Source organism: Crassostrea angulata, chromosome 5 (genome assembly GCF_025612915.1).
Source record: "Crassostrea angulata isolate pt1a10 chromosome 5, ASM2561291v2, whole genome shotgun sequence".
Lineage (NCBI taxonomy): Eukaryota > Metazoa > Mollusca > Bivalvia > Ostreida > Ostreidae > Magallana > Magallana angulata.
This window is the reverse complement of record NC_069115.1, coordinates 26,565,476-26,589,317: the sequence shown is the minus strand read 5'-3', so window position 1 is coordinate 26,589,317 and position 23,842 is coordinate 26,565,476. Positions and strand designations below refer to the sequence as shown.

At 32.9% G+C, this 23,842-nt stretch overlaps 1 protein-coding gene across 1 annotated transcript in view; it reads right to left on the bottom strand.

Moving 5' to 3' along the window:
* Positions 1 to 23,842, bottom strand: part of LOC128185767 (ubiquitin carboxyl-terminal hydrolase 47-like) — a 76,177-nt gene that overhangs the window by 16,928 nt on the left and 35,407 nt on the right. The window contains exons 14-25 of the mRNA XM_052855428.1: positions 21,807 to 21,886; positions 21,543 to 21,594; positions 18,481 to 18,557; positions 16,552 to 16,607; positions 14,715 to 14,827; positions 10,629 to 10,733; positions 9,011 to 9,218; positions 8,261 to 8,379; positions 7,970 to 8,089; positions 5,977 to 6,094; positions 4,545 to 5,186; positions 2,837 to 2,928 (exon numbers count right to left, since the gene is read on the bottom strand). Of these exons, the coding sequence (XP_052711388.1) occupies positions 2,837 to 2,928; positions 4,545 to 5,186; positions 5,977 to 6,094; positions 7,970 to 8,089; positions 8,261 to 8,379; positions 9,011 to 9,218; positions 10,629 to 10,733; positions 14,715 to 14,827; positions 16,552 to 16,607; positions 18,481 to 18,557; positions 21,543 to 21,594; positions 21,807 to 21,886 (1,782 nt within the window). The remainder of the gene's footprint in view (positions 1 to 2,836; positions 2,929 to 4,544; positions 5,187 to 5,976; positions 6,095 to 7,969; positions 8,090 to 8,260; positions 8,380 to 9,010; positions 9,219 to 10,628; positions 10,734 to 14,714; positions 14,828 to 16,551; positions 16,608 to 18,480; positions 18,558 to 21,542; positions 21,595 to 21,806; positions 21,887 to 23,842) is intronic.

Sequence of the window (23,842 nt, the reverse complement as noted above, 5' to 3'; positions counted from 1 at the left end):
TAACTTGCGATAAGAAATTATTTACCGGGTACACATACATGTATGTACAAAAAAAAAACCTTATTGATTAAAAAGATAAATGAGATAATACCGGTAACTTTTTGCAGGCATTTAGAATAAACACAACTTTACTGATGTGAAATAGCGTCGAAATTTTAACGAAAAATCTTATTACATCGTGAACTTTACAAACTTTTAGTCATTGTGTTGAAATCGTTATTAAAACCATGGATCTAAAATAAATGAATTAAATTCATACAAATAGAACTCTTATAATTCTAAAATGATTGCACAAAAGTACACATACAGAGAGAGAGAGAGAGAGAGAGAGAGAGAGAGAGATGAAGAGAGAGAGAGAGAGAGAGAGAGAGAGAGAGAGAGAGAGATTTTACAACTTAATATTCCAACCCTCATGCATGCAGTATAAGAATGAAGAAACTTAACATTTCAAACACTGAATACTTCATTGTTATTTTTCTATTTGCGGACTTAGAACGACATTTTTTCCATATCATGGAAGGAGCACGTGGTCTATCTCGCGGGCTGATTTGATTGACAGGGATAGCACGTGGACCCTGACTGCATATATTCTATCGCAATTTAAGGGAAAAAGGTTCAATATAATGGAAACTATAAATCTAACTTATTATACTGAATTACAAGTAAAATGTACTTATATTAAATAATACTGGTATACTCTCTCTCTCTCTCTCTCTCTCTCTCTCTTATATGACGATCATTAAACAATCAAACAGTACTTATTGCAATACTAAGTAGTTTCTTGGAACACAAATAATTTCTAAACTCAAGTTGCTATAATGATGAAATAAAAAATTATCAAGTACCGATCCACGGATTCTTAGCGCTATGAATATGTACCGTGCGGTACTACATGACAAGTACATCACACATAAATTATGTATAAAAGAAAGAAAATTTGAAAATATATTAGATATAAAGCTGTATAATTATATTATTTAGAGAAAGTACATTTGTTATCAACAACCCGTTAGATTTGTTATCGTTGAATAGAGTATACGTGAGAAAAGATCACAGTTATGGTTCTATGCACTATTGAAACTGCCAAACTACAGTAACTACGATTACTACTACTTTTAAAAACGGACTGAAACAAAAACTTATGGAACCGTTTATTTGAATTTTAAAACGGAAAAGAAAGTGTTAGTGTTTTAATTGATCAAACCTTTATGTGGGCGATATCGATTTTTAATATTAACAAAAATCAACCGTGTCAATCGCATACGTCTGAAAATTGCGTGCATAAAATTTTTATTTATTTCTATTTCTTTGTCTTTTTCTTTGATTATCTTACGTACATCAATAAATATTTTATTCTTTATAAGTTTTATTCCTAAATCCTCCTTTTTTCACAGGTAAATACCGCGTGTTACACCGTGTTATTTTCCGTGTTGCATCGCGTTGTACCGTGTTTTTTCTTGTTCTGTGGCCGTAACAGAGAACAATAGATCAAAGGTACCAACACTTCCACGCTCAGCGTGGACTTTCAAACACGGTGGTCGGTGTTTTTGTCGGGATACTCGTGAGCTGTACTGTACAAGATTCTTGTACCAACTTAATCGATGGCAAATTGTATTACTGGAAGAACTATTTTGCGGAGGTAAACATTAGAATATGATCCCATGATCTAGTTTGATATTTGAAAAATCAGTTTCTGTACGCTACTGATTCATCGATGATTTTACATAAATCAGCAGCAATGTCATCTCCTGTGATGTTTTTAAATGTACGTGTCCTCAAAGTCATCGCCCGTCGATGACTTCCCTTCACGCTGATTAAAATCTTTAACGCCGTTATTTATTTTTATTTCAACGTTACTGGAAGAACTTTTTTGCGGAGGTAAACATTAAAATATGATTACATGATCTAGTTTGACAGATATTTGAAAAATCAGTTTCTGTACGCTACTGATTCATCGATGATTTTACATAAATCAGCAGCAATGTCATCTCCTGTGATGTTTTTAAACGTACGTGTCCTCAAAGTCATCGCCCGTCGATGACTTCCCTTCACGCTGATTGTACAGAAGAAGCTAATCAACAATGTCATGTGCTCGCCATGCTTGTTTTGATCATGCGACAGACTATTTTTCCGGCGTTGACAGAGGTGTAAGTGAAGCTTGTGTAGCACGACCTCTGGTGAGAGAATGTGAAGCAACCACTTTCTACATTAACACATCATATTTATATGTATTTACAATTAAAACAATAAAATGAATTAATGCATTGCATGTTTAGGCTTTACATATAGAGTTATTGAAAAGGTCCATTGGATTCGAAAATCAATATTAAATTCAAAATCATTTTTCTTTTCTGAATTACTTTTTGATTGTTTCCTTTCATATCAATATGCAGCCTAAAACTTATGCTAGTATATTGAATTTTGTTGACCATAATGCACAAAATGTGCAATATTCTCACAATAACAGGAATACTAACAAAAGGCCCATAGCCCTAAACGGTAACATGAGTACAATAGTCAATTCACAGGGAATCTCATGTAATTATGTATTTAATTATGCTTCATACCTGAGTCTAAACTTTAGCTCACAAGAAGCCAAGAAACCCCCAAAAATATGGTAATTATCCCCACACACACCTGAAACCTTGTACTTACTAAGAAATTATCATCAATTGAATTGATATGAGAGCTTTTTAGTTATGAGAATATCATCTGAATTATTTGATGCACACTGGCCTGTGTTAAAAGTCCAATCGACTTAAGTTCTATTATTCACCACATTCATTATTATCAAACAAAATAAGAATCAAGGGATATGAGTAGAATACACTTGTACCTTAAAATTATCAGATGTTGTTCCTACATGAGGTTCTAATTCTCCTTTGAAAGCTCCCAGTGTGATTCGCTTATCCACCAGCACTGTTAAATCTGAAAAAAAATCAATCATGAGTAAAGTCTTAAAGCTGCTTGAAACAATTTTACATGAAATTTTATGTGAAACAATGGTTTTGTTAAGTATATGTATAATGATAGGTAATGCAATAATTTTCCTGATCATTTAAGTGGTATTTCTATGGAAAAATAAATATAACATGGTACATGTGAAGCATGATTTCGTCCCTTACGAGGATTTGCTCAATATCAGGGCAGACATAATTGCATCACGAATTTGAAATTTGCTGAAAATTACTTAGATTTCAGAAATGTTTTGGAAAATCAAAAAGGAAATCTGTACATTTTCACAAATTTTACTGAAGTTTGTTCTTTCTTACAATATATGCATAATGTAAAATCTTGTAACTACGGTAAGTCTGTACAAACTAGAGGTACTGTGAGCAAGCTCACAATTGATACCCCCCGCTAAGAAAAAAATCATAACGCGTGTATTTTTGCTATTATAGAAAATATTGGATGAATCTATTTCACTGTCCATTTTCTATAAATAACAACTGCTTTATTTTTGAAAACTGTTAATTTTTAGCTTCTAATATTTCCATTAATACAAGACATGACACAGTCAGAATTTAGCTTTTTTGAAACAATGACCTTGAACTTTCTCAATTGACCTTGGGTCAAGGTCATGACACACCCTTTAATCATAAGCAAGTGTGAAGTAAGAACTTCCAATGTTTCTCCATAAAAAAAATATGGACCGGACACGAATTTTGCACTTTTTCTGCCAGTGACCTTGACCTTGCCCGAATGACCTTGGATTAAGGTCATGACACACCCTAAGGTCATAAGCAATCTTTGTGTGAAGTAAGAACTTCCAATGTTTTTCCATAAGAAAGATATGGACCGGACACGAATTTTGCACTTTTTCTGCCAGTGACCTTGACCTTGCCCGAATGACCTTGGGTCAAGGTCATGACACACCCTTAGGTCATAAGCAATCTTTGTGTGAAGTAAGAACTTCCAATGTTTCTCCATAAGAAAGATATGGACCGGACACGATTGCACAGACAGACGGACAGACAGACAGACAGACGGACGGGCAGACGGACGGACGGACAAGGTGATTCCTATATACCCCCGCAAACTTTGTTTGCGGTGGGTATAACAATAAATATGCGCACCATAACATTAAACCTTGCTACTATCCATGATATATCTTCCAAGCACAGACTTTTACATCATGCAGACAGTGAGGTAAGTATCAAAAAATGAACTGATGGAATGGCTATGAACTTTAAAGGTATATCTGCCTAAATTAGACTAAAATATGTCGAATTCTTCAAAATCTCATGTCACCAATATGGCATATGTTCAAAACTGTATAATTTGAAAGTTTAAAATCATAGTGAATATGTTTTGAAAATGATTTACTTTCATCTATATTCATATCACAAGGTGTACCAACTTATCTGGATCATTTCAATAGAAAGTTGAGCTGATTAATTCTTTTCCTTATTAATGCATAATAATGTGATATTGACCTTAGTCAAATAATGGACAAACTATTATGATAATACCTATATACTCCAAAACTTTCTTTTCTTGAGGTATATAACATACTTATTAGGTATTGACAAGTAAATTCTTACTTCTTTGTTTTGTAAGCACATCTGTTTCATTAAGAACAATGTGGAAGTATCGCTTTGAAACTTCCTCCTTTGTAACAGTCACATCATTATCACAATCTGAGTCCCAGTTCCCTTCTTGTTTAAAATCAGTATCATGAATCACTCGTTCCCCTGGAGAGGGTGGGGCAGTCTGTTCAGAGTCACTCTCTCCGTGCTCCACTGGTTCACGCCCATTTGAATCTCCTAGTACACTGTCTGTAGCATCTTCATGTCCATCATAAATATTACACAAACCCCTGTAACTAGTTGGAACATTAAACTCTGCACTAGTACTAGTGTCCTGACTGCTACTGCTGAGTCCGACTGGACTACAGGCCCTTCCCTCTGAAGCAGAGCTATGAAAGCTGACACGTCCAATGTCAATTGATTGACAACTGTGGTAAATTGAAGGATCACTTTTGGACAGTGTAATTTTTTTTGTTTTGAACTCTATTTCACTGTCACTTCCACGATCACTGATCCCCTCATCTAATGAATCACTGCCAGTCTTACTTCCAACTTCCAGGGAGGTTGAACTGTCTTCTCTAGATTTTCCAGACGTTATGGCACTCTTCATCAGTTGGTCATGTCTTGAACTTGATTTCAAGAAATCTTCTACATCAGCTTAAAATAAATAAACTTATATCAGTTTTGGGAATCAGTTTATCAATTATGAACAAAGTAAAATACCATGCAAATACCATATGGAAACAGCATTCAATAAATGTACATGTATCAAAAGTATAGTGGAGCAATGCATGCTTCTTCATAAAGAAATGTGTAATTCAAAATAATATATCAACAGAAAATACTTTTAAAACTACATGTATATTTAAGACATGCAAGTAAACTTTATTAAATTGTCTGAAACATAATGCAAAAATGACTACCATAAATAGTTCTAACATTTAGCATACTATATTGTATCAAAGGCCGGAATGGCCACAAAGGCGTCAAGCTAACATTTTCTTTTATAACCATATCATTTTTGAAATTTGAATTTCTGTACTAATAGCCGTATAATGAATAATCTATACTACTATATTAAAATAATACACTCAAATTTTTTAGCTTTAATACCGACAAATTGGAAGAGTACTGTCTTTTGTTTTATATATTTTAAACATCATTGGTACTTGAGGATTACCAATTTGGTTTTTTTTTCTCAATCAACCTTTGTTCATTAATAATCAACGAAAATTCCTTAAAAAACGATCATTTTACGAGACTGTAAATATTAGCGACTTTGTTGTTAGTTCTTTTGTAAAATGCAGCCCTGACCTGGGGTCAGCTCTTGTGTTAGGTTGGGTCTGGTCAATACTATATTTTATGAAACTTTATTGAAAATTTAATGAAACTTAGAAAAGAATAAATACGGTAACATATTTATGATGATGGTATAAATAACACATACAAGATGGTGGGAGATTAACATGAATCCTGATAGTGTTCTGGTGCCGGTCCAGCAATCTGAAGAAGTGAGTGTGTGTGAAGTGGCTGGCCTCTTCCTCTCCAGAAAACTCAATGTACACCTACAAAAGTTCAAATGTTGATAAAAAATATCATTTCAAGTGAAAACAAGACTACCTGGAAATTACATAACAAAGGATGAGATCCCATAAGCCCCTTTTATTATGATGAATCTTAAAAGAGGCCCATAGGCCTTATGGGTCACCTGAGTACCATAGCCCATGAACAGACTTGTCAAGGAATTTTATATCTTCATCAAGCTTCATTTTTTAGTCTAACCCTTATCACCATGGGCCAAAAATATAAACATTTGTAATGACCCCTTTTCTTGCTGGAAATCTTGCAACAGGGACTATGAAATCTATAATTTTGGTGAACAGCTTTAAGATCTTTCTAAATATGCATATAAAATTCCCTGAAAGCTTAAGTTTATACTCTCCCTAAGAAAGAATTGTCGACTTCCTTGTATACTTTCTAAATTTGCATTCCATCTTTATTGAATGTCCGTAAATTTAAAGAACAGACTTCAGCTCTTGATCATCACCTGCCCCCCACACTTAGAATATACTTTAGCCCTAAGTTGTATCATGATTTCTTAACTTTTACTTTGACAGAAAGCTTCATTCTCTCCTCTAAATGTATATTTTATAACATAACTATAGAGAGATTTTGATTATACTGAAAAAAAAAGTAAATATGAAAAATATGCAGTGTAATATTTAAAGATAGATTTCAACTACTAGTATGTATTAGTTATCGAAACAATTCCAAAACTTGTATGGATCCTAGCACTATTGATATTGAACTCTAGTCTCCTCGTTTAACTACACGCTTGGCTGTCTCCATTAATATCCGACAAGCAAGAGACTATATTAACTCTGGTGTAGGAATACATGGGACTACAAAAATATCTAAATTGTGCGTAGTATATAAAATTTGATTATTTTCAAAGTGTTTATAGATAAGTTTCCTTGAAAAACAATGCGTCAGCATACATTACATTGAATTTATTTCTATTATTTTCTAGCCATTTTCAGAGGGGCGGGCGGTGATCAGATTCTTACAATCAATTTAATTTTGCTTACACATGCAATTATTTTGTCAAATATCACCTTCTAATCATTTCCATTCATATAAGAAATGACACATATAAGAATTAGGCATTTTGTAAACAATGACTTTGAACTTGCCCAAATAAGCTTGACCCAAATGACCTTGGGTCAAGGTCTTGACATACCTTTAGGCAAAAGGCAATCTTAGAGTGAATTCAGAATTTCTAATGTTTCTCAAAAAGAAAAGTATAAACCAGACAAATATTTTACAATTTTTCTGCCAGTGACCTTGACCTTACCCAAAATGACCTTGTGTCAATGTCATGACACAACCAGGTCAGAAGCAATCTTTGCGTGAAGTAAGAACTTCTAGTGTTTCTCTATAAGAAAGATATGGACTAGACACAAATTTTGCACTTTTTCTGCCAGTGACCTTGACCTTGCCCAAATGACCTTGGGTCAAGATCATGACACACCTCCAGATTACTTCCTATACTATCACGCGAGCCCTGACAAGTTTGTAAATCTCTGCTCAATCCCATGCAGTGAAATATATCGTTTTTTCATAGTGACCTGATTACACCATGATTAGACCCAGCACTTGTGCCTCAACATGTTAAAAGCATCAAGTGTTTTACCAAAGATCACATGTGTGTTTCTTTTAAAGTTTATTTACAAGCGCCTGATTTGAATGCTGCGATTGGATCAGCTACTCGCAGCTGCAGCCAATCATAAACAGAGCTTGTCACCGAGTTTTTATAATGAGATCTGCCAAGGGCGTATGGGGAGCGAAGTGAACTGAAAACCCTTGGCTAGCAAAGATGGCATATGTTTGGTTTTTTTAAGACAAAAAACCTAATGTACGATAAATATCCCAGTACCTACCTTGTTGCTTTTGAAGAAACCTTCAGCTTTCAAAGTCTTGTTTGGAACAGACAAGAATTTTAGGTCATTATGAAACCTTTCTAAAACACATCTCATTTTGTCAGCTGAGACATTTAAAACCTAGAACATTACAATAAATCAACATTAGTTCCACCTAATGAATATATTTTAATGATATTTTTAAGAAAAGTATTATATTTTAATAAAAATATTTCAGTAACTGACTAAAACAATTTCAATCCAAAAACTTTTTCTGTTGCTGCCCTACAACCATTTATCAACAGGTCTTACCTCTGCCACCATTGATTTAAATTGACTGACTGTTTGTGCGTGGTATGCCCGGACACTGACCGGCGGTTCCTGTATGATGTCATTTTGTAGATCGGCCACATATAGCTTCACTGTCACACCTTTCAAATACAATACTGACATTTTATCTTAGACGAATGATTCGCATAATAAAATCTTCTTTTTTTTAAAATAAATTTTACCAGTTTCATTAAATAAATTTAATGAAATAATTTAGCATAATATTATTTATAATTTATCATTTATTTGAAACTAATGTTGGTTTAATTAAGACATTTGTTATCAAGAACATTTTTAGGTAAATTACCCAGGTAGTATAAATCAGGTGTATTTAACAAATAACATCACATCTGATGGTGGTAAAGCTATTCAGCTCACTTGATAAATAAATATATATGTATATATAGAGCTCGGTAGACTACCATCCAAAAGGATCTCACTTAAATACAGGACATTCAGAGCAATTAAGAGGAAAACTTAACTTTGGACTCAATTAATGTCTAAGAAATTTTACTTTAAAATTTGTACTGAGAGACATTACCCTTTGATTCTTTTAAACAGCAGATAATTATATTTTTAACTAAATGTGAAATAACATAAACTGGAAATCTTCATCTAGTATTTGCAATATCATATCTAGATAAGTAGGTATGATATAAACATGCTGACTGAATTTCTATATCTCTCTTTGTAACCAACAGAACACTAATACATGTATATATATTTTCTTACCACCAGGTCTGTATTCCTGAAACACTTGCTCTGGTCGCTTTGTCTCAAGAAGGAGGTCAAAGTTATAGGCCTGTTTCACCCCTCCCAGCAAGAGACCCATGGGAGTGTCGTCCTCATTCTCAAAGGAACACTCAAGAGTGTCCTGATACTCATCAAATTTTACTAGGCGACAACAATCCAGTGGAACAGATTTTTCTATTTTGAACAACTGGAAGATAACACAATAAATCAATAAAAGGAAACAAAATAGTATCAATACTGTATTAACTCGCCTGTAAGTTGGATTATGGGGAGTAGAAAATTGAATAGAGAGTTGGGGTCTGGCATGGCATACAACCTGGCCCCACCATCACAAAAATTTTCAAATCACTCAACTCACTCCTAAACTCTAATCCTTACATGAAAAGTGCATTAATTTGAGGTCAAAACTCAGACTTGAGGCTGAGTATTGACTTGAGGAAAGTTGGTGACAGTGGAGACAGATAATTTTTCTGCTGGGTAAAACTTTTTTTAGGCAATATTATATATGCTTCCAACTTTAGACTAACAATCCCTTTACTTGACAAGTTTATATTTTATTAATAAAAAGATAAACACATTTATAAATGCAGAAAAATCAACTTGAAGAACTTTTATTGAACCAATGTTAACAAAAACATGGCACGAGCCAGGTTTCCCTAACAAAGATTGTAGACTCTATATCATGCTTATAATTCTTCGACTGACACATAAATTTTGGTTGATAATAAAAAAAGCATCACTAAATATTATTACAATGTATTCACTATACCTCCCTCCCCCTTCCAACTTCATCTCGGTGAGCTAAAAATGCTGCATAATTTTGTCTCAATTTTAATGGAATTGTAAAATAATAAAAGCATCATTTTTGACAGCATATACAGCCAGCAAGTGCAAATAAATGAAACAAATGGATGAAACATGCATGTATTTTTTTACATGATTAGTCTGTTGAGTACACTAACATTTTCCCAAACCAGTTCTGGTGTTTACTAGACTTGGTCTGTTGGACATGCTTTAGTGTAAAATCCTATTAGATCACAATTTTAAACAAGTTTGTACTAACTGAGATTTAAAGGGACTTGGACACGATTTTAGATCAATAATTTTTTTTCTATTTTTTATGTATAAAATGGTTTACTGGTGCATTTTATATGATTTACCAAAATATTGAATGTTAAAGTCAAGTTACAACCGAGATACAGAGGGAAGAATTGATTGTTATGTAAACAAAGCTCGAGTCTTATAGTTGTTTACAAAAAGTGTAATGTAGAGAATTACCATTTCTTAGACAAAATGAAACGTAAAAAACAATTTAAACTAATTCAATATCTTCTTAAATACTATTATCAACAAAAGAAAGATACATTTGATTGAAACTTACACCAATACAACAAATATGTAAAAAATGACAATATTTGAGATTTGTTTACAAAACAAAGAATTATAAACTCTGTATCTTGCTTATAACCTTATATTTGACTTTCAAATTTTGACATAGCATTATAAACTTCTATATTAATCAATATAAACATTGAAAATGAAAAAGTAAAATTTGAAAATTTTAAGTCAAATCGTGTCCAAGTCCCTTTAAGCTCACCTGAGAACAAATCTCTGTGGCCTCCTTCAATGTCTTGTCTTTATGAACCTCAAGCTTTTGCTCTATTTTCCTTCTTTCTCTTGGATGAAAGTAGTATACCTTTATCTGTAGATAAAAACAGGAATTTAAAAAAAAAATCCAAAAAAAAAATTAATTACTACAATGTAGTACTAGAGCAAAGCTTGTTGCAAAGCAGGGAGGAGGTCGTCTGTGGCAGCTTCGTGTTGAAAAAGAATAAACTAGAAAACGGACCAGTCAGGAAGGGCCCCGCTATGACAATTAATATAGAGAAGTGAAAAAAACTTTCCATCCTCTTTATATTAACAATGATGAAAAATAAATGCCCGGCAGAAGATGTAAAGAACTGGAATATATAGGATCTCGTGATTTGTAGTTGGATATGATTTTCATCCAACATTAAAGTGGGTTTTTTTCTTGAGCCTTAGTGAGGGGATAAAACACACAAGTTGGATAAAAATCATATTGTACTACAAATCATATGAGATTCTATTTATCCCATGTTTTATACACCACAATCAATGTTTACACTGTTTATAAAACTCCACATTATTTTACTTCATTATGCCTACGCAAATCCCATTGTAAAGTCACAACTGTGGGATATCAAAAAAATATCCAATGAGTCATATCCACGGGATAAAAGGGGTTAACATGGGATGAAATAAAATTTGTTAAAAAAAACAAAGAATTGATACCAATGCAATGATACCTAGACTTTGCCTCAACTTCAAACAAACATCACTTGCAGACACATGTGTACGGTAATACATATAACAGATAAAGACAGACCTTAGATTTTCTGAAACAGGCAAGATAACTAATCTCAGAGGATTAATTATCCTGCTCTCATCCATTTATTGAATTTAATCAGGGCTTACAGAAGGAACATTTTCAGGTACTATTTTTAAGTTTTCTTTAATATAAACATAGCAACCAAAAACAACAACAACACCAAATCATCCATTAAAAAAAAAAAAAAAGAATAAAAAAACTGATATCTAATAATTTTAATTTTTTTTAATTTATTGTAATTCATATATTTTTTTTTATTTTACAGAATATAAGTATTTGGACTAGAATGAAATATATTCTTTATCAAATACCATCCTTTAAACTAAGGGGTAAAAATATTAGGTTGCAGCTCATGGAATGAGAGTTTAATTTGCTTCAAAACAAACATCAGTGCAGACAAAGATGTTCATTAATCTCGATGACAGATAGAGATAAGCCTCTAAATTTTCTGCAGCAGGCAAGATAATTAATCCCAGGGGATTAATTGTTCTGCTCTCTCATCCTTTTCTTCTAAATTTACAATAAACATTTTTTTTTCAGAAATGACAGAATGGGGTTATTATCTGATTACCTGTTAAAATTAACAGCATTGAGGCAGAAAAAAAATAAAATAAATAATTAAAAAATAAAATAGTGAAAAAGGAAGGTTAATTAATCCCAAAGGACAAATATTCCACAGCCTTCCATGTATACAATGGTAACATTCTCAGCAGTTATCTCTCTTTGCCCATTCATTCTCAGCAGTTATCTCTCTTTGCCCATTCATTCTTATGCATAGTTAGGAATCTACCCCACCACCCCAGCTCCAAACCAGAAGACATAGAGAACCAAACTTAGCATCAAAATATGTATTTCTGCCTACTTAACTACCATACCAAATTTGAACTTGATTGGGCAACCATAAAAAAGTTATTGGGTTGTTTCCGATATATGTATTATCTGAGAGCATACCGAATTAATATATAGTTTCAAACATACAAATGATAGAAATATGTTGTGTGAATTGCAATGTTATATAATTAACATGTGAAAGTGGTAATTTTTAATCCAAATTTTTCGTTTCCAGTGTGATAAAGTTCCAGAAGTACATAGCAAGCACTACATCCTATTCTTAACCAGTCAAGAGAGAAGAGGAGGTGAAATTGCATCTTGAACAAAATATTGATTTTAAAATTCAAATATTTTAACAAACATTAACTGTTACATGTATTTTACAAGTAATAAAACACAAACAATTATTTTATCAAATTTTAAAAATACCGAAAAGTATCGAGTATAATACGCACTCGTGTAAAATACGCACCCCCCAAAGTTGACCAAAAAATGGCGAAAAAACAGCAGGTACTATGTATAACACGCACCCAAAAATGGCAAAATCAACGGCCGCCATTTCCCCCAAAACTATCGATGTTCCATGATAATTTTATAATCCATGCACAATTTCTTCAAATCTGTAATCAGAACATAGCACAGGCGATTGACGGCTGCCATTTTTCCAAATAACTATTGATGTTTAATGATAACTTGATTTTATAACCCAAGCATAATTACTGTAATTTCGTGATCGGAACATGGCCCATGCGATATTAAAGTCAAAGTTCTTACAATTTTACTTAAAAAGGACGGCATGATTTACATGGGTGGCATCAAATAACATTTGACACTTTGAAAAGAGTTTCTTATACAACAGCGGAAAAGTTGAAGATCATCCTATGTAGAGAAGAACGGCAACCAAGCTTAGTGCTTAAAAGTAATAATGTTTGCAGATATAAACCAAAAGAACATCAAAAGAAATAATTTAATTGATGAATTATAGTCAAACTCTTTGATTGTTGTTAAATAAACAGTGTGAAGAAACGTATGTATGTCGTATATTGTCATTAATATCAAGTCGTACAAAGGATCGATGTATTTTTAGCAGTGTGTATGTAAAGCAATAACGTTTAACTGCATAACTGGACACGAAGAAATCAATTTTAATAACATCAGAATGCTTTATATCTACATGCACTTGAAAACACCCTGTGAAGTCTGACACAAGACAGATGCATGCTTCTGACACCTGAAATTGTTAAACATTGACCACGCGCCAAGTCAACAGGTGGCTGCTTAAGTAATGGCGAATACACTGGCAATATTTAAACTTGTTTGATGCAAGAAATAGTGTTAAGAGAGGATAAATATTTCAATACATGGAAATAAAACTAAGAATAAGATATTTCTGATGCAGTAAATTTAGTATACATTCATACAACTTGCATAACATGCTAAATCGGCAGTCACTACTTCCGTGGTATCAAGAATCACGGCTTGAAAAAATGGGGTAAAATTTTAGTCCTATGTACAACACACATCCCCCACTTTTGATCAAATTTTGGCTGAAAAAAGTGCATGTTATACATGCGACATTCGGTACTCATTTATGAGAAGTAGAAAATTGGTATATACATGGTACTAAAACACACGTAAAAATAGATTTATAGAGGCTTCACAGAATTAAAATTAAAGAGCCACTTCGGATATCTTGAAACTCTAAATATCTTAAAGCTGCTTGGTCCGATTTTATATCAAATTTTATGCACGCTTTTAAACGATGGTTATGCTAAGTATATGTATAATAATAGACATTGCAGTAGTTTTCCTAGTCAATTAAGCCATATTTTAATGAAGAAAAAATACGTACAAAATTTGTGAACAAAACAAACGACATAAAAGGGTACCGCATTATTTCGCCTCATGTTAAATTTCACCCCTGACGACGAGACGGGTATGGTTGTACATGTATTACGACTTTGTCATCGCTTTGAATAAAGGTCGAAATGATCAGACAAATTACAAATAAACATGTGTACGTTTTGTTTGCTAATATTTCTGAAGTTTGCTTCTTTACAATCGATGCATAACATGCGGGTTGAATAACCCCAATCATTCGGGGGACGAAACCAAACAGTTTCTTTTTCCTAACATTCCCGTGATGCATTTTGGTTTGTTTTTTCCTTTGCCCAAAAAGAAATTACTTTTATTTACTTGGAATATTTCTAACTTTGAAAGGAGATTGATTCTGCTGGTGTAATTAGGAGAAAGTCCATGACTTTCTAAGATAAATGGTTTGTATGGAAACAAATTTGATACTGTAATATCAAAAAAATCGGACCAAGCAGCTTTAAAGTTTTGTTGAAGTTCCCCCAAGTTCGAGATACCAATGTTTACCTGTATTTAATGTTTGGTAGGAGTAAAGAAAAAATTTGGATTTTTTTTCCTTTCTTTAAATACCTTGCATGTGGATTTTTCTAGTTCTTTTTGGCGAATTTCATGTTCCTCCCTTTCCTTTATACTTTGAAGTGCCAGATTCAAGCGTTCAGGAAAATTTTCTGGCTGTATAAAATCTGCCAAAACAGAGATACATATAGTTGCATTACAGTCATTCTTGCTAGCATAAATTCATTGCCTATTTGAAGCACAGGGTAAAGTATAAAGCAGATAATTCAAAGTGAGAAAATTTGGGGCTGAACAAAGAAGTTACATTAAATTCTGCCATGGCCTTAAGTTTTGACAAACATGCTATGTTAAAAGTAACTGCACACCACCTATCTACAAGCAGCCATATCGTAGAGTCTAAGAAAGGATTGACCAAGATGAAGAAAAAATTGTCCCAACTAGACAACATTGAAATGATTACCATCTCAAAGGACCCCGCTTACATAGTGGACAATATGGTGAAAATAATTTTAGAGAATTTTGCCCTGACCTTGATGTATAACTTCTAAATTTTCCAGCTGGCATAGAACGCCTAATTCAATCTCATTACCACTTACATACAGGCATTATTGTTCAATCTGAACAGATTAACTAAATGGGAAATAATCTATGGTCTAAAACTGATTAAAAAGAGCTCTGCTATGGTCTTGACATTGACTTGGTTCTATGTCACTGCATGCCATTTACCAAAAAGCTCTGTTTAAGTAAAATATAAGCCAAAAAGGACTAAGTGGAGAGTATATAAATATATATATATATATGCTCTTAAAAAGGATTTTTGTTTGATCTGATATGACCTTGACACTTAATCTACAAACATCAAAAAGTTACTGCATACACTTTAGTCAAAAGTGAAGTATAACCAGATAAGAGAAAACAGAAAGAAGATATGCTCTGGATAAGGATTTTTCTTAAAATTCTGCTATGACCTCCACTTTTGACCTTAAAAATTGGTTCAAGGTCACTATATTCCCGTTATTCATAGGCTCTGTTAATATGAAGTATGAGCCAAATAGGGCCAAGTAGAAAGTATATAAGCTCTGAAATAACGAGGATTTTTGTACGGTCCAATATGACCTTGACCTACTAACTTTATTCAAGGTTACTTCACATCCTATGACCATAGACACTATGTGAGTGAAGTATGAGCTAGATTGGACTAAGGGGAGAGAAGATATGCTCCAGACAAGGATTTTATTCATTATTCTGCTATGACCTTAACTTTAGACCTAGAAACATGGTTCAAGGTCACTGCAAACCCTTTACCCAAAGGCACTCTGTGGGTGAAGTATGAGCCAGATTGGGCCAAGGGGAGAGAAGATATGCTCCGGACAAGCTATCTCTGATGGACAGATGGACAGACAAATGGAAGAATGGATGGACAGACAGACAAATGGACGGACAGACAGACTGATCACTATAGGGTGCCCACAGAGCGGGGCCCTAATAATGGATTTCAAAGGGGTTTGCCGACATTCACCTTTGACTTACAAAATTGGTTCACAGTCACCGTACACCTTATTTATATATATACCCACAAGATCTATTTATAATTATTACATGTTTATATATATATAGCCGGATAGGGACGCACCAAGGGGAGATAAAATATGATCCAGACAATGAATTTTCAGAGGTCTGGCTTATGATTTTCTTTATTATAGGTTACTACACACCCTTTACTAAAAGGCACTATGTTGGTGAAGCATTAAGAGCCAAATTGGGCAAAGGAGAGAGAAAACAGGTTTTGGAAAAGTGATGGTGGCTGGACAGACTGATAACTGAAAGGCACCTGCAAAGCAGAGCTATAATTAATTAAGAATATGAAAACTATGTAGATTCAAATTCTTACCTTTATTTTTTCGCTTATCAATCTGCCTATACATCAGCATGTAAGCATTTGTTGAACTGAAAGTATCATTAAAACATTTAATGCTACATTTAATACCTATGGTAAATATGGATATGCAAAGGAGTTATTGACTTGCTTAGCAACCACACTTCAAACTGCATTCTCTTTCCACAGTTTTATATTTCTGTACTTATATATTTTTGTTGTAAAGATAATTTGAAAAAAAAATCTATTTAAAAGGATTCCCCTAATTTAGGGCTGCATTGGTATGAAAAGAAAAAAATTAAAGCTTATTATCATACCATTCTCTTTTCCAAATTAGGAAAATCATAATTATAAGTGGTAAGTTAACAAACTTATGCAAACTTTTTAATTTTAGGCCACATAAAATTAATTTTTAGATTCTCATCCCCGCCTGCCCCTATAAAAATGGCCTGCCCCAATGCATTTTATTTTATTTTGAAAAAAAATTGTGTGGAAAAAAAACTTTGGGAAAAAAAAATCGGGCTCAGTATACAAATTATACAAAACATTTTAATGGCTGCCTAAACATGTGGATTACCATTCGATTCCAGTCATGTTTGTTATCATATGGATATAAATGTCTTCATGCATTCACAGTTAAGGCCAAATAAAATGGAATTAAAATATTACAAGTGGGTTTGTGTACTCATATTAGCATTTATTTTAAATGTGTAAAGTCTGTCCCAAGGTATTTATGCCGCACATTTTCTTAAAACCTTCTGTACTGGTACTGTACCAGTTATCGGCTAAGACCAGTTATCGGCTAAACTGAGAGTTCGGGTTTATAGCACGCAACAATCCAAGATTTTTTAATTCAGTCGTCTTTTTCGAATAAAGAAAAGTAAGTTTGCTTGAAAACTTTCTTGAATATGTTTTATACATGAGCTTAAACGATCATTGTTTACCGCTGATTTTACATCTTTGCACTTTCAGCAGTGGGGGATATGACGTAATAAGTTAAAAATAGAATATTACCTCTTTGTGATACGTTATTATATCCCTTCTTTGATTTGACATATAAAATCAATACATTTAACATGTATAAACAAATGGAATTCACGAATTTCCTAGAGATTCGTAGCGCAATTGAACGCCTGATTGCACGATTATGTATTGAATAGTATACGATTTGGTGTATTACCGTATGATAATAAACGAATTATTTTATGGGTTTTGTTTATAATGTATCATGACCCCGAATACTTTAGTCTGACCTCACAAGGGGCATAATTCAAACTACATTTAGCAGAGTATAAAATCAACATGTACAAGGATTTTTACTATGTTATTATCACGAAGCCGATAACTGGTACAGTAAATCGTAATAACTCGGCAAATTCGGGGCATACTTAAAAGCACAAAACAAGATGTTTTGGGTTCTAAATAATGATATAAACTAACAGATTGATAAATAAGGAGTTCACTTTTTAAAGTATGTCAAGTTTTATCCAAAATTATCAAGAAATAAGGAATTACGATAAGAAAACGTTAAATTTTAGCCGATAACTGGTACAGTGCCAGTATGCATAAATACCCCTGGGTTCAAAAGATGTGAACAAAATTTTCAAGATTTAATTTTCAAAACTTTTGATCTCTCAAACTCTTGATATCTCAAAGTTTAATCAAGGTCCCCAAATGTTCCTGTTATCAAGAGTCACCTTTATTACATTTGTTGTCAGTTTCTTATGTTTAAAACTTCTAGGGCAAATCGTACTCATAAGATGTTTTGAGAATAGACTTATTTATTAGTGTTCCTCATAAAATAAGCATTTCAAACTAAATTCTTCAGAATCTTTGTTTTAGCATTAAACTGTATTTAACAATATGTATTACATTTGTTAAAAATATTGTTACTATTCAATTAAAAGTATTCACAGAATTATACAAGCCTAATTTGGTGGTTACCTTGTGTAGGTTGAGGAGTAATAGCCCCTGGATGTACTTGACCCCCCATACGTCTTGGTGATATCTTCATATGTAACCTACAAAAGAATCTTAATAATGATTTTATCATTGGAAAAGGAATGCAAACATAACATATTAGTTTACAGTACATCCAAAGCCCAAGATCAAAAGAATTTTCTTTTTAAAAAGTGGCAATTAAAGTAAACTGTAAAGTTAGTTAGTATCTAATTAAACTCTTACTAGTACTGAGATAGTGAGGTATGCCTATAGCTCATTCAGCAATTTTTGTTAGATTTTGTTTGACATATAATGAATGGAAGACATGTATTGGCAAGTAGGTGACTTCATAGATAAATTTTAACTTCCAATCTAATATAACAATATAAAACCCTTAAACAAATATCTTTTAAATGATTTCAGATGAGTTACATGTATCTATGATTTATATCCCTCCATAATAATGTTGGAGTTTCTAAAATCCACAGGTCCATTTTTTAACCATTTCAAATATTACATAAAATTTGATGTTTATCTCATATTTCATATCTGACTCATTAGATTTCACTAATATAACTAGGCAACATTGAGACGGTGACCATCTCAAAGGGCCCCACTTAAATGATGGACAATTAAATGAAGGACTTTTGCTTTGACCTTGACCTATAACTTAGAAATTTTCAAGCTGGCATAGAACTCCTACTTCAATCCCATTACAGGCATTTTTGTTCAATCGGAGCAAGATTGCTTGGAAGAGTTAGCGGACTTTTGAGAAAAGCGCACGACTCTAAAAAAAACAATACCGACTTTGAGCCTACCCATTATGTCGATGTTGATTCACTGCTTACGGTATTACATGTACATGAACATGCTGTAAGTATGTTACTTTTGAACAAAGTTTGAATAAATTATCTTTATTTCATTATCACTTGTTTATTAAAGGTATTTGAAAGGTTACATGTCACCTTGGGAAATAACAACCTTAGGTAAAACGAGTATCGGTTACAACAAGAAATAGGGACCAAAAAGATCAGGGGTAGATAAAAAAAAGCACCAATTCACGTTGTTTACATTCCCAAATTAAAGTGAATATAGTTTTGGTTGTAGATATACTTATCAATCGATGTAGGAAGTTTTGTTTCTAAAAAATTTACATTTGTGCATTTTCAACATTCGATATGAATACAAAATAATCTGTTTTGCAGGCAGGTATATTTCATGAACAAATTGAGTATGTAGGCCTAGCTATCTCATGTTTATGATCGGAGAGTATAGGTGCAAGTGTCTTCATCCGCTAAAGCCCAGACAGATTGGGTGCATTCATAATTCTACCAGTGGTACCAACTTAGAAATAACCATTGTTGCAGCTGGATGACAATGGTATCAATTGTACCAATAAACCCTGAACAGTTTTGGAATATAAATGCTATTGATTTTACCAATCTTACCAATTGGGGTCCAATGGAAACGTTGGTAAAATTGATAACAGTTTTGTAAACATGTCAAACACAAACATCTTTTTACTGCCCTTATTATACAACAACAACATTTTCATTATATATTGCACCCCAATCATCGTAATTAGATCGAAAATCGCTCTCCCAAAACTGGAATCTGATGTCTTGATATTTGCCGCCAAGTCTATTATGAGTTGTGACGTCATTTACCAATGCTTCCCACACTCTAGATCGTCTGCAGAGAAATATACCATTGGCAAAAAACACTGGTACCAATGACATGTCAATGGTAGTTAATTTTACCAACAGCAACTTTCGTCTCCCAACGGCAGAACATTGAACGCATCCATTGTTTATAATAAAATATGAACATTATCAAAGACATCAACGTTTTTTTATTTGCCAACTTGTTATATCGATGTACAGTTCTGCTCTAAATGGAAGTATGTCATCTTTTATTTTTCAAACACATAAGAAAACTTTGCACTCATTTCTGCAGATTTATTAATAGCATGAGTTGTTTGGCTCCTTAATATTTTGCAACTTCTGGTCGTACGATCCCCAGATGGCTTTTGAGATTCGCTTGACGCCATAAAAAAATCTTTTGATACTTTAAGAAGCTTATCTCTGCGCATTTAATTGTGAAGCAGAAATAAAATTTGGACAAATGCCTGATGGGATGATCGCTAGTGGGCTGTTCAGCATAACTCGATGCCTTAAAAAATAAAAAAAAAACCAAGAGGCCCATAGGCCATTTCACTCACCTAAACATTAACAGCCACAAGAGACCCAGGGGCCACATTGCTCAGCTGAGTAACATCAGCCATTACTCTAATTAAAGCTGCTAACTCTCACCAAAGGAGCTTTATAAAGCCATATTCAAATACTTCACAAATATTGTTTCAGTGGTTGTCGTGTTTACAATCAAGAATCAAATGCTTTAATAGATAATAATATTGCAAATCCAAGCATTGTTGTGTCTAAAGAAGAATACTGTTTTTAAAGAGTTTTACCTATACATTCCTTTAATGATTTTTAAAACAAGTAGATTATTCATTGCTTTTTGGGTTGTTCTTTTTTCACAAAGTACAAAACAAAATATATTTTGGATCATATTAATTTATTCTTTATATGTTACACTTTTATTTCTATTAAAAAATGTAGAAGATACTTGAGAATGAAACATTCTCTTAAAAATTTACACTCTTTTAAAGATTTGAAAAATAAAGATACATGTAACATATGTATAGCAGGTCAAGCATTACTGGTATTAGGGTATGTCTTTTTATGCACCATGCCTTTAAGTTTTGTTTATATAAGTCTATAGCAACCTGCTTCTAAATCCTCAACCTACTAAAAACACTTAAACCTGCTCAATTGTCTCCAAAATGTTAGTTGTAAATGCAGCATTTGGAGTTTGAAAGATTTAATAAAACCAGTGATGCATCATTACCCATGCAACTCTTGTCCATTTACGGCCATCCATGCAGCTCTTGTCCATTTTGAGCAAAGAACAAACTACTTGATAACAAAGATGATCATAAACTTCAACAAAGGAAAGAGACTTATCTAAGGTAAAAATATAATTGTAGTTGAAAAGATAAATACCTTAGAGACATGTTGATCATTGAAACTATACCACTCTCCATCTTTGAAAGATCTGTCAATAAAACATGAATACATATATATTCTAATGTATACTGTCCATAAGTTACAGTTCTTGGAATTTTTCTTGACATATACCAGTAGTGATTAACAGGTATAAAATTAATTTCTTATTCAAAACTGAAATTTAAAACTCATGAAAAATAATTGAATAAAAGCAAACACGTAAAAACTAAATCAAAATAGCAATGCTGCAACATTCTTTACTTGATATAGGCATAATAATGGCCTCCAGCAGCACTACCAGAATGCACCATTATGGAGAACAACTCATAAACATAAGGACCCTACAAAAAGAAAGCATGTCTTATAGTTTTCTTCTTCTTAGAAATGATAAATTCATTATAGCCAATACTGAGATTCCTTATTTTTCATGAGAAAAAATCAGGCAAAACTGTCGTTTGCTTCAAATCGTAAATCTAGAACATACATAAACTAAATCTTTTAAATATATACCTTTATTTATTTAAGATATAACAATCACATGGAAGATATACATAATTTTTTATGGTAGGGGTACACTTTTTACATTCAATCCCCATAGATTTTAGCTCCACACAACATTTGAAAGCCTTTAAATACATGAGCACAATTAGATATATTTTTATTTTTCAGCTGGTAAATGTATTTTGTTGAAACCAATCAGTACGTGAAGGAGAAAAATGTACCTCAATGCACTCATATGTAACTTTTTAAAAGATTCTAAAGTCCAGTTGGCCTTTGATCCCCATTATAAACAGATGTTGTTTACCTTGTGTGAACTTGATTAACCTACCATAATGTTACATGTCTGTACTACATGAATCTGACTCAGGTAGGCAAATATAATGAGAGACCCAGGGGCCACATCACTCACCTGAGCAATATTAGCCATAACTCTGATCAAATCAGCATTACAATATCAAAATCAAAATACAGTTAAACATCGGTATCTCAAACTTGGGGGGACTTCAACACAACTTTTATATATCTAGGGGTTCATGATATCTGAAGTGGTTCTTTAATCTTAATTCCACGAAGCCTCTATAAATCTATATTTATGTGTGTTTTAGTACCGTATATTACTTCTCATATACGAGTTTTTTTTAAAACTTTGATAAAATTTTGTTTTTATTACTTGTGAAATACATGTTCATGTTTGTAAAAATAATTGAACTTTAAAATTAATATTTTGTTTATTATCATATTACCGGGGTATATGTTTATATTAAAAATAACAAACTACACATATTAATTATCTAGCATTATTTAAAATCAATATTTTGTTCAAGATGCGATTTCACATCCTCTTCTCTCTTGACTGATTAAAACTTTGAATAGGATACAGGGAACCAAGTATATATGTTAATTATCTAGCATTACAATACACACAACATTTTTTTTTATAAATTGTGTATGTGAAACTAGCTTATAATATATTAATTTGGTACATTTTCAGCTAATACATATATTGGAAACAACCCATGTTTGAAAACTGAAATTCAATTCACACATTTAATTTAATAACATGTTCAATACACATTAACCAAGCCCCTTTTGTTGTTTTAGTATTCGTAAGAAGATTTTTCTATATCTATCTATTTATCTATCTATCTATCTATCTATCTATCTATCTATCTATCTATATATATATATATATGTATATATCCCCTTCCCCCCTCTTTGTGGCCTCTAGAAAATCCTGATTTAATCAATATTTAATCTGCACAACCTGTGATATCACACAATCTTCTGCTTTTTGGACTGAATGCTTTTCCAGAAGATTTTTAAAGATTGTTCTCTACATCTTCCTATGTAAAAATTTGCTCCCCCCCCCCCCCCCCATGAAGCCCCATCATACCCTTGGGGACCATGACTTGAACAGACTTGAATCTACACTATCTGAGGATGGTTCCACACAATTATAAACTTTTCTAGCCAATATATTCTTATGTAAAACTTGATCCCCCCCCCCTATTGTAGCCCCAACCTACCCCCAGGGACCAAGATTTAAACAAACTTGAATCTACACTACCTGAGGATGCTTCCACACATATTTGAACTTTTATGGCATCATAATATTTGAGAACATTTTTAAAGATATTTTCAATATCTTCCTATGTAAAACTTGATCCCCCCCCCCCATTGTGGCCCTATCCTACCCTTGAGGACCATGATTTGAACAAACTTGACTCTACACTACCTGAGAATGCTTCCACATTTATTTGAGCTTTTCTGGACTAATAGTTTTTGGGGAAAAGACT